Source organism: Choloepus didactylus, chromosome 9, assembly GCF_015220235.1.
Source record: "Choloepus didactylus isolate mChoDid1 chromosome 9, mChoDid1.pri, whole genome shotgun sequence".
Taxonomy (NCBI): Eukaryota; Metazoa; Chordata; class Mammalia; order Pilosa; family Megalonychidae; genus Choloepus; species Choloepus didactylus.
In genome coordinates this window covers 102,401,433-102,414,159 of record NC_051315.1, presented here as the reverse complement: position 1 = coordinate 102,414,159, position 12,727 = coordinate 102,401,433, and the positions used below count along the sequence as shown (strand labels likewise).

Sequence of the window (12,727 nt, the reverse complement as noted above, 5' to 3'; positions counted from 1 at the left end):
AGGTTTCCTTAATGGAATAAAATATATACTTCATGATTTATATTGAGGGCAGGAAGAAATTATGGTCTTTTTTAAGACATCTGAACTATAATTTCCTCATGCAAACCATTTCTTTCTCTCCAGAAGTGATGTGTGGTTGGGGTCATTGCCTCTTGTTAAGAATGGAAGAGACAAGCTCCTATAGAATTTCTAGACTGATACTTGTTTGCACCACAATTAGCTTTCAATGCAAAATGAGGTATGTATTGACTTGAAAGTAGAACTAATCAGATTTAAATCAAATGAGGTATGTATTGACTTGAAAGTAGAAATAATCAGATTTAAATCAATCTTGTATTCAGTGGAGGCTACATGACTCTAGAAATTTCCTGGATTTGCAACCCTTTTTAAAAAATAATTTAACACTAGACGTTCAGTACAAACTTCTGGATTTTTCCTTTTACTCCCGAGGCAATCATCCAGATTCTTCCCCTTAGTTCTATAGACAATGAGCTGCTTTTATTTCAGGCTCTTTCATGATGTCATCTGAAATATCCTATTACAATGAACAAGGCTTCATTTCCACATGGTCCCACCATAAAGCTAAAATACTAGGCATAATATATTGGGAAATGATACTGATGTGGTCTCATGGAGACTTGAGTTCCTTTTGGCCTATGAGAATGCATCAATGTAAAATTGCTTCAATTCCTCCCTGTTCTGAAGGACCCTTTGGGAATGTCTTTGAGTTGAAAGGGTCTTATGACAAGCCTTCACTACATTCTCTGATTTCTGGATAATCCTAAGTCCTACTACGGATCAGACCAATTCTCCAAGTCATTTTAGGATGATCTAGACTTCTGTGAAGTTGAGGAAAACTTTTCAATTTTCACCATTAGACTGAAGAATGGATGTGAGAATTTGTCTTTTGCCCAGAAGATGTGCTGTGACTTCACAAGGGCTTAGAATGGGGCAGTGATGAAGAAAAGATGCAGATAAAAAAATTCTTGATATAAAAGTAGAAAGGAAGATGACAAGTTCTCTTTGATTATTATTTAGCTCTGTCCAATTTTATAGTACAACCATCCTTTGACATTTCATGACTGCAAGGATACAGCGGGTTTGGCATTGCTTAACTAAGAACATCCCTAAAGATACAAGCAGGGAGCTGAAGTTTCAAACCACCAAGGTAGGTCAAGAGGAAGAGACCTCATCTATCTTCATCATACAAAGATACTAATTACATAACCATAACTGGAATTTTATACTCCATAAAAAGCAGTGGTACACATACACGCAAGCTTGTGTGGTACAGAACACATGTATGCACAAAATGGTATTGGAGGAGGATGTAACAGGAATCTCTTTGTCTCTACTCTTCTAAGATGGGACTAAATTGTAGTAAATAACTATAGTACAGCTGACATAGCAGTTCTAATATTCCTGGATCTTTTACTATTTCAATTTCATGTTAAGTGCTCTAGTATACTCTAATTAAATATTTTAATCTCTGAGTGATTTGGAAAGCATTACATATTCAATTCTATTTGGTTTTATGTTTTTTATTTTCAAGAGCAATAACTGAACACAAAACTAACAAAACCTTTTCTGGGATAGTAATTTTCCACAACTATATTCTCTCAGAGAAAGATCTCTCAGAGAGACCTGACACGAATCTTTGTAGCATAGCAAGAATCAGACTAAAAAGTAATGGGTGTCCCACAATGCCTGCAGCTCTCAGCCTGTGTATATTCTTCTCTTTCTGAATCTTGCTTTCTATTTCTGTGGCTTTATGCACATGCTACATCCACGCACAGGGAAGAAGGGAAAGGGTGCAGTGGGGAGACATGGGAAGGTGGTAAGAATATGAGAGAGGAAAGAGAAATATTAAGTGCTCCTAAAGCAGAGGTTCTTACAAGCAGGGGTTCTTGTAGTAAAGGGAGTCTCCTTACTGTCATCTAAAAAGTCTTCCTCCTCATCCTCTTTTCTCAGTCTCCTCTTGGTCTCTTCATCATAAATAAGACCCAACAGGTTGGCTGGGCTCTCACTCTCCCCGTGGCATAGCTCATTCAATCGGACGCCAATTGCCTGCCATGGGGAGAAAAGGAATGAAACAACACAAGGTATGTCAGGCTCTGAAAGAGGCTCTCACATTACAGAGAATATAATCAACCAACTAATGGAATTATTTCCAGCATAAACCTCCCTTTTATGCAGCGGTGCTACTACCACCCTGGTTTCAATGTGGAAACCCAGGCAGACAACATTGACAATATCTTCAAGATCATTTAATCCAAAGACTTGTAGGAACTGGAATGTTTTCTTTGTACATTTGTATGGAAACTTCTCAGAAAATATTTCTACTCACTCAAAGGTCATCTATTTTATGTGTCTGATACAAGGGAGTATGTGGTTGTTTTTAATGGAGGATTTTGTGGAAGTGAAAAAGAAGAAGCCACAATTCCTCAGAGTGCTTCTGATTATGCTGTTTTATGAGACTGGCACTATCTTGTTAAAGGGTTTGGAGTTTTGCAAAAATTCTGGTGCCAAAATTTTATATCTCCAAGTATGTATGCACTCATTGGATTCTATTATAGATTATGTTTCTCCCTTCTTTCCTCCATGGTACTCTATGAGTCAGTAAGAAATACTAATTTTTCTTTTGGTAGAGCACCCAACAACAAGGTTAGAAATATGATTTTTAATAACACAGCACATGGATAATGTTGGCTTTTCCAAACTTTTCATTGAACCCTTGCTCTCTGTTCTTCTGAATGGTTATGCACAATTGTCTGATTTACCAAAAGGAATTTTCCACCAGAAGAGACAAAAACACTGACTTTGTCTAATTTTTTTTTATATTCCAACTACATGCTGTATGCAGTCATGGAAGGACACAGGCTTAGGAAGTGAGGCAGGGCAAAGGCTAAAATGAGTGCTTACCTCGGGGTTTGACAGTTTTGTTTTCTCTGCATTAGTTGTTGTTTATTTTCTAAGAGCAAAATTCAAGCTAATTTTCTTTACTTTCTTCCTTCATTTTCCTCTTCAAATATTTAGAAACGTTATTAAATTCTGAGCATGCAAGAAATGACACTCACTACTGGAAACCAACAAGCAAAGATGTCTAGAACTCTTCAAATGAAAATACAACTTGTGCAATTGACTTGGATATCTGGAAACAAAGAGGTCTCCTTAAACTCTGCAATTAAGCAAGGAACTAAAAATCTGAGGGAATAAACAAACCAACAAGACTTCAGTGTAAAAAGCTATAGCAGGATATTAAAATTTTGGCTGCTAACATGAGAAGTTTTAAGCAAACAGAACAAAACATAACAAAAACAAAAACCATCACCACAACAAAATACTTGTCCTGATGCCACTATTTTGGAGAGCACTTCTAAAGGAAAAGGACATGCAATCATGAGTCTGGAGTGGAGCCAACAAACTGAATAGTGAAACCCAAAGAAAAATAAAATGAAATTGATCCTTCTAGGAAGTTGTAACTAAACAATTTAAATTAAATTCACAGTTCATAAGGCTTAGGGTCACTCAACAAATGAACTTGTCTGGGATACTACTTGGAAAATAATTTAGAGCTCTTGTCTCTTCCAAGGCTAGAAAAATGTCACAGAGCTATGTTTATTCCTCTCTTCCTTCATTCATCAAATATTTATTAAGTGGGATAATTTGTTAGGTATTAAGTGAAATCCAGTGCCAAATAAGTTGCTATCATACACAAACAATTTTATTTCACTTTGTTCCAAATTATTTGTGTCTTAGTTCAATGGGCCTTAGCAGATTATAAACCCACAATCAAAGGGTCTCTGTCTGGCAAATAAGTAAGTAAGACAGGCTAAGAGACTTGTTCAGCTTCACTCAGCAAACTGAACTGAGGCTCAAACATAGGGCATCTGACTCTGTGTTGTGCTCTTTCCCTCCATGAGTGTACAGTTTGTTGGGGAGGTAATAGCATACCAATGAAACATGTGAATTGGCAAATGGGACTTAAAGTGTTTTCTAAGTTCAGAAGATGGAAAGATTGAATTAAATTCAGAGAATTATGGGAAGTCTCACTGCTGTAGACTTTGAGGAATTCGTGGAAATTGGTCAATAGAGAAGGGGGAGGTTGGATATTCTAGATGGAGGGTCTCGAAACATTCATACTCAGGAAGATGTATCAATTGGTTGAAGCACAATTTTGTGAGAAGGAATAACAGGCAGGAAGGCTGGAAAGGTAGATTGGGACTAAATCCAATGGTGCTTAAAACTGAACTTCATTTTGCATTCTGAAGAATGATGAAAGGTAGTTTTTAAGTGTTGGAGTAATTTGATGACTCATTGGAGGGACACTGTGCTAGCTGCCAGGAATGCAGCAACAAACTATCTGCCCTGCTTTCAATAATTTAATATAATTAATAGACTATTATTGAACACCTTCTAGGTGCAGAGGTTCATTATGCATTTGATCTTCACCATCCATAATGTTAGTACGGTTTAAGCAAAGGTGGTGAAGAGGGTAGTGATGCCAGGCTAAGCAATTAATTGAGTTTTATCCTGAGGGCAATTGAGGGACACCTAAGCATTTTAAGTAGTTAAGAAACACAATCTGATTTGCATTTTAGCCTAATCACTCTGACAACAGTTTGGAGAATGAATTGGAAGGGGGCAAGTCTGAAAGCTCAGAAATCAGTATGAATGATCTAGTTTTGGATGGGCTGTGCCACAGGAAGATCATTTTATTGGCCTGTAGGACAGATTAGGTGAGGGTGGGCAACAGAAAGGAGACAAAGAGAAAAATACTTCAATCATCCAGATGTGAAGTAACAAAGATCTGACCTAAAGGGGCATCAGTGACATGGAAGAGGGGGAACTTAATAGGGGTAGAAGGCTTGGAAAATGCTCAAAGGCTGTCATCTGCATGATGATGGTACTATTAATAAGAATGGAAAGGCCAGAAAGGTTGCAGGTGGGTGTGCGTTCAGACAGGGAGAAGGGCATTATTTGGTCAGGTTGAGTTTCAGGGTATTAAAGGAATGCCTCCAAAATACAGTTGGCAAAGCAGGCACAGGCTCCGAAAAGTGCTATGGATAAGAGAAATCTTTGTCATTGGCATACAGGTAACAGTTGAAAACCCAGGAGTTAATATAACCCTGGGAGAAATTATATGGGAAGAAATTATAAGAGATCCTGGGGAATGTTTACATTTATGGGGGCTGGTGAGAATCTGGGAAGGAGACAGAGGACTGGGCACAGAGATGCAAGGAGAGTCCAGGGAATTGGGGTCATGGAAGACAAGAGAGAAGAGAAAGGCAGGGGCATCAACACCATCAAATAATGCAAGAAAGTCAGGGGGCATTTGCCCTGAAAACATGTGTTTGGGAAGTCCTTTTGTTAAACTCTTCTTTTGGATCCCTGTAATACTCAGCAGATAATGGATGGGTTTTCCTTTCTGGCAGGAAACCAATGGGATTAGCAATTATGACTGCTATTTCAGAAAGGGCCTGCCAATAAAACCCTCCTCAAATGAGGTAATATAGCTTTGACAGCTGTTTCCACCTAAACTGTTTCTACTTTCAGACAGGCAGTAAAAGGGGGTCAAAACACCTTCCCACTTTGAAGCATTTGGCCAATTTTATCCAAAACCCATTCTTCCCTCACACTCACAAATATTGGGCAAATCAAAATTACTCATACTTCTGGGAAAAAAAAAAAAAAGGAAAAGAAAAAAGGAAAAAAAAAAGCCGTCTTAGCAATAAAGGACTGAAAGCAGTGTGTGTGATAAAAAAGTTCTGCTTTAGAAAGAAAGTAAAGGAATAACCTAGAGGGAAACCAAAGGTGAAAACCGTGACAAGTGGTCTAATTCTGTATCTTGGTGGCCTAAAATTTCACTACTGACTTTAAAAGATCCCAAATTAGGTGTATCTTGGGAAAGGGACTCCTGATCTCTTTAAGCTTCTGATACATATTAGAAGGATGGGAAGATAGGAGATAAGAGGAGAGTGGATTCAGAATCCCGGAAGACCTGATCACACTGGGCTACAAAGCTCATTGTCTTGGGAGCCTTCTGACAGTCTGGAAGTAGTAGATTGGAAAGGCAGCGAGAAGAAGAGCCTGATAATTTTCCAATGGAATCTGCCTCAGTTTATGCACCCTCTCAACCTAAATCTTACTAAAATAAACCAATTGTGTTTTTCATTATATAAAAGTTAATAAAACATAGAGAAATGTTAGAATTGGAATTAGCAATTAAATTTTAAAAAGCAACATAAATATCAATAGATTACAAAAATTATCAACTGAAGATGGGTGGTCTACAAATTGTTGAGGTAGAAGGTAATTTCACCTGTTAATGGTAAATTGTTATTCCTACTAAATTAAGAACAATTATGTTGGTTTGTTTATCTTATGTCAAGCGGTAAGCTATGAAAAACAAATGGTCACTAATCATTCATCTTCCTTTTGGCTTAACAGGCTAAAAAACAGACCAATTCAGGCCTCAAACATCCCATCCAATTATTATCAGTAGAAAGGAAAACATAAAGGGTAAATTGTTCTGGGAAACCTTCTGTCAAACCCAATTCATCATATAATTAATTCTTTTTCCTATACTGAGTATTATAAATGGATTGGCATTTGGTGACAGTTGTCTTTTTTCCTTAAGTAAGTCACATGAAGGTCTGTTCCCTAGAGTGATAAATTATGCATATACAAAAATATATTTATAATTTACAAATTCCTGCAAGAAACTCCCAAATTTATTCTTATGTGCATTTTAATGTTATTAATAAAAAAGAAAAGGATCTGCCATGAAAACTCCCTCAAGTGAAGTAATAGAAGTGTCATTTATAATTGCCTATCTTTTTTGGTCCTAGAAGTGATAAAGGGGTGAGAACACTCTCCCCTTTGAGAATTGGACACTGGAAGGAAAACACTTTATATCTCTTATGTCTCTGAGAGATGGTACATTCAAAACTATCTAGTTTTTTTTTATGGAAAATAGGAAGGTATTTCACCAGCAAAGTGCTGAAGTTTTTAATATGGGTTTGGATAAAATTTAAAGGGTGGTAAAGGTGAGAAAAACCCTTCATCTACTCTCTGTCTCTTGATGATTTAAATTTTCCATCTTATTTTTTAAATTAAAAAACCTGAATTTGGTTTCTCCTAGAAAAGAGTCACCTTTGATTTTTAGCAAAGTTTCTAAAACAGCATCCATGAAAACTAAGTGGCTGGAAAATATTACTCCTTATTTTAATGATATCACATTTGAAAGAGATAAACAGGTTTGCAGTGTGCTCAGTTAGTGGGAAAGCATGGGCTATAGCTTGGCCACTTATCTTCCAACCAAAGGAGCCAGTACATTCTAACATTCAGGGTGAGTGAGCCTGGAAAGAGGGTCAGCACCATTACTCGGAGGAAGAATGAGGAGCCCACCAAAATAAATGCACCATCTGATTACCTTCCCTTTCCCACAAGTCTTGCTTTCACATTTCTGCCTCTAACATCTCATTTTAGTCTTCTCAACCATCAGGTAAACATATACTTCACAAATTATTGAAAAGATGCCACATTTAGAGAATGTGCTCAGAGGAAGCCACCTTCCCCTGCCACCCCCATCCCACCCCCAGCTGTTTCTTCCTCAATTCTCTTCAGTATCCTGTGACACATACTTCTAAGACTTCTTGCAAGCACAGTACTCATAAAAAGGGGAAAATTCAGATCTCATTGTGAGTAAGAGATTTAGACAAACAGGTTCTAAGAAATAAGGGACTGGGTGATAGAAAGTAAAAGCTATAAAAATGGGCAGCAAGAGGAAGCGCTTTTACATCTAAGGTAGTTTTTATCATTTGATTCTGGAATGAGTTGATCTTTACCAAAATTATATGGTTTCAAAACTCTTCATCTGAGCTCAATAACAAACATCATAATTACAATGTAAAATGGTATGTAGCTAGAATTTTTGTCTCTCACTTTTCATAATTTGAATGGGAAAGAGATTTAGACATATATCCCTTCTGCAACCTTTGAAATGAAGAAGACACATTCTGTTCCACTACAGGGTTCCTACTTGTGTTTGTGTCACTACAGTGGGCAATGGGTATGGCCCAAAATGACTGATCATGGATTTAGTTATAAATTGCTCTATTTAAATACTCTACCATATATGAGTTCTAGCCCCAAATCAGCTCCTTGTATTTGTATAAGACTTTCTATGTTTCAAAGTTCTTTCATTGCTAACATTCATTCATTCATTCTACAATTAATTACTGAGTGCCTACTATGTAATAGGTTCTATGATTGGTACAGAAGTATAGCAAAAAACAAAATAGAACAGTCTCTTCTTTTATGAAGTTTATAGTTACTGGGAAAATGTACCTTAAATAAATAATTTACATACGGATCCATTAATAGCTTAAAAAGAAGAAGTGCAGGGTAACTGTTACTGAGAGTATAAAAGAGGGAGCCTTCCATTCCATTTCCACATCGCCCCAATAAAGGGGCAGCAGCAGGCACTTTTAGTTTTAGCTGGAGAAAATTTTTAGCCACTGCCTATCATATTGACTGAGTCACTGTCATTCACATGAAGACTCATAAGCTTCAACAAAACTAAATGAAGAAACCATTGATAACAATGAGCTGTATAGTACACAGAACAATCTTAAATCTCAAGTTTTCTCAAAACTTCATTTTTTCAAGAAGAATCATTGAAATTGAAATATTGGACAGGGATGGGTAATAGATCCCCACCCCAGGAAAAGTCTAGTGGAAGGTTTTTGTGCTTCCTAGGTGTGGCTTAAATATTTCAACTACATGCCCCAGACCATATATCTGACCTGCAGAGAAATGCTGAGCAGAAAAGTTGTTCAGCCCCATCACTGTACAGTAGTAGCTCCTAATCTGTAGACCTGAGCCCCTCTGGGCCCTGAAGGGTGGAGATGGGAGCTCTTATTTGTAACATTCCTCCAACAGCAGAACAGAAACCCTATGTTTGTCTCTCAAGCTACAAAAACACTAGGGTTCTTTTTGTTTCTTGGAAATATAATAACCACATGCGACACCTGTATTTCATTCAAGTTGCTTACAGGCTTTTTGTGTGTGTTTGTGTTTGAGTGGTTTCATATGTTTGGGGAGCAGTATTAATGGTAAGTCTCATAGCAATATTTTATGTCATATATAAAATTTTTTTGCAATCAAACCTTTCACTATGCGGGGATCTACTGGAAGAAAAGAATGAATGAGCTCCTCTGCCAAGATGTTGGGAACTTCTGAAGGAAGCTCCCTGGTGCTCCATGTTGTTTGAAGAAGTCCTGACCTCTTTAGAAATGAATCCACATGGCTATCTCCCCTGATATTCCTAGTCCTCTGCTTGTTGTAGGCATTTAATTCCACACTCCAAATCCAGTATAGGACAACATTTGGTTAAAAACCTACCCATGTGTCCTTGGTGTGTGTATGTGTGTGTATGACAAGCCAAACCTTCTGTCAATTTTTGAGACTTATTCCCTTATATTTTTAAACTGCAAATGTTTGAGCAACATTTTTTAGAAAGACTATGCTGTTTTTCAACATGAACTCCTTCTATTGCACAGGTAGGCAAAGCCAGAAAATGATTATACTCACCCAGAATTTATAAAGGATACAAGAATGAGGTCCTGGAAAATATAAACTAGAATAGAAGGCCAAAAACAAGGATGCAAATATTTAATAATTATAACAATGGTTTTCATAAAGGTGACTTCTGATAACGAACACAGCAATTAAACACATGGCTTTGCTGTCCAACCTGGGAGATGGTTGGTTCCTCCACTTACTAGTTATGAAAACACTGGCAAATTGCTTAGCCTGGGTGAACTTCAGTTTTCTTTACTGTAGAGATAATGTCTAACCTCATGGATTAATTGGAAGGAATAAATGAACTGATTTTTCCCTAAAGTACTTAGTTCAGTATTTGGAACATAACAGACGCTCAGTAAATGATCTCCAGAACAAACAAACAAACAACTTCTTCCGTTAACTCAAGCGCTACAATTTTTGTAGAAGAAAATCGAAAGCTCACGTCTCCCCACTGGTAGAAGAGCTTGGCAGCGTTCCACTGTAGTTTCTGGTTGCGCTTGTTACCCACGATGGGAGAGCGTCCTCGGGAAAGGCCTTTCTTGGTGATGTTCACGTGATGCCCTTTCATCCACTCTGGCCAGTTGCCACGGTTGCAGCGGTGAACAAAACGGGCACATTCCAGGAACAGGGCTGCTCTGGCCACCACAGGGGCTTCCTGACGAGGGTTGTTAAGGAAAAAATAATTGGGGATTAATGAGCAAGAACTTTAACTTGGTCTTACATGGAACTACTATCTACTCTTAGTTTATTTTGGTCTCCATGTTTTTACTTCGTTTGGCCATATTTCCTGGATGTTGTCAGCATGGCTAACAGTAGTGGGAAATCCCAAAGAACAAACCCACCAAGGCAAAATTGGATATTGAAGAATTAGACATTTCAAGCACTTTTCTGTATTTAGTTTTCTCTTTCTTTTCATTAATATCAAGTAAGTTCATGCCCCTATATTTGTTTATTTAAAGGGTTTTGAGTGTGAAAGTGAAATAGCTTTTAACATGAAACTTTGCTTAAACATAAAATTTTAACATGAAGCAAATGAATACTCCATTTATAGAATGAGTCTTATTTTAACCAAAGGTGTCAACACTACTTTTGTGCCAAAAAATAGTCTACTATCTGTGACCACACACGCTCCAAGGCAGTACAACTGTTCCCACACATTTTGGTTATGAAGAAGTGAATGCTTACAAGTTTTGTTGAGTTAGTATTCCTCCCCCATTTTTTCATAAATAATTGACTAAATTATGATAAAATAGTGAGGCACGGTTTCCACTCAAAATATTTGACATAGAGGAAATTATTTAATTTCTAAATGAGGAACAGAACATTTCTTCAGAAAAATTAAAGACGGTTCAATCCTGTCACATAAAGATATATTTGAAAGAATAAAAGAAAAAGAACTTTAGGTGATACCTAGAGACTTATAAGAATCACATATTCTACTGAACTCTTTAAAAGGTTAAAAAAAAGAAGAGGAGGAAGAGAATGAAAGCTAACAAGGAAAGAAGGAGTAAAGTTTCCCAGAGATGCCAAACATCAACTATTCATGTTTTTTGACATGTCAGTTTTCAAAAAATATCACAGTATTAGCCATTACTCCAGGGTTATGTAATAACCATAGGTATGTAATAACCACAGGTTTTCAAATTGAAATACTTTTCATCATTTCAAATAATGGTATTTTATAATACCACAATGTTAAAATAATTCATATACTTTTATGAATTTTGATACTTAATTCTCACAACTCTATGATCCAAAAATAACATCCTTATTTTAAGGTTTTAAACAAAAACAACAAGGTATAATTTTCCCACTAATGCAGTTTTGGGAAAGGGATACATAGGATTCAACCCTAATTCTCTCTGACACCGGGTCTATTTCCTCTTTGGTATCTACATTGTCTTAATTTTTACTAATACAAATCTTAGTAAAAAATTATTTCTAGACTGCAAGTAGAAATTAACTATTTAAAAAGGGGACATTATTCCCATATATTATTATTTTCTAAAATGTAAAAATATTATCACATCACTTTCTCATTTCAAATCTATAGGGGCTTCATCTATCTTAATCATATAACAAGATACCCAACCTTTGTGATTTGGTTCATTTCCTTTTCTCTCCTCATCTCAAGTACTCGATGATCCAATTATATCACAGTAGTTACAGTCTCCCATATATGACACACTTTTCATAGCTGAGTAACTTTCCATATGTTGTTTCTGTGGTTTGCATAGTGTTTCAACTCTTTTTCCATCTGGCAAATTCCTATAAAACCTTTAAGATTAATTTAGCTACTATCTCTAGGAAGCCTTCCTTAACCTCTTCCCTCTTCAGGCAGGGTTAATTGCTTTATAATTTTGAGTACCACAGTATCCCATACCCTCAGATGAGTCAAGTAATTGGCCTGATAAGAATTTCCTCATTTTGTCTATGTCTTATACACAACCATCAAGAAACCCACCAAGAAATATATTTATGTAGGGATTTAATTTTGACAAAGCATATTACATATTGTTAATACATAATATACATTGCATTATGTATTAATACTGCACTATTAACCTACATGAAAAAGCAGTACATGAGAGAACATTAACAATGAGAACCTATCCTTAACATGAGATGGACACTATTGGTGAGAATCTGTCAACAATTGCATGGGTGCCAAGACTTCGTAGCAGCTCACAGGGACAGAAAGACTTGAGATTGCAAAGGGTCAGATGGCTTTCTGCATGAAACCCATCAATAATAAAAGTATAGTAGATAATGTATACTCTTTTTTGTATTAAATATTTATTTTACTAACCATTTCAGATATGCTGATCTGCATCTTAAAAAGACTGGAACATCTGTCTCTAAAAAATAGTATCAGTTTGTAGGGCAAGGCAAGTGAAGCAAATTTATTCTTAGCCTGTCACATTGTGACACATTCCCAGTGTAAAGCAATATGGATTCAATTCTTGATGACAGGAAGATAGAAACACTGCTGGAATAGCATTATGTTGTGAATCCTGGGTCCTTCAGTATTAAGAAAGGTGAAACGTAACCTAATCCAAATGTATGGAGCAGATGATCTTTTTATTGCCACTAAATATTAAATGGCATCTAAGAAGAATAACAATAGATGGATGAA

At 36.6% G+C, this 12,727-nt stretch overlaps 1 protein-coding gene across 1 annotated transcript in view; it reads right to left on the bottom strand.

The window, feature by feature from the left end:
- Positions 1-12,727, bottom strand: part of UNC80 (unc-80 homolog, NALCN channel complex subunit) — a 244,241-nt gene that overhangs the window by 126,670 nt on the left and 104,844 nt on the right. Inside the window, 2 exon segments of the mRNA XM_037850187.1 lie at positions 1,932-2,067; positions 10,034-10,246. Coding sequence (XP_037706115.1) covers positions 1,932-2,067; positions 10,034-10,246 — 349 coding nt within the window.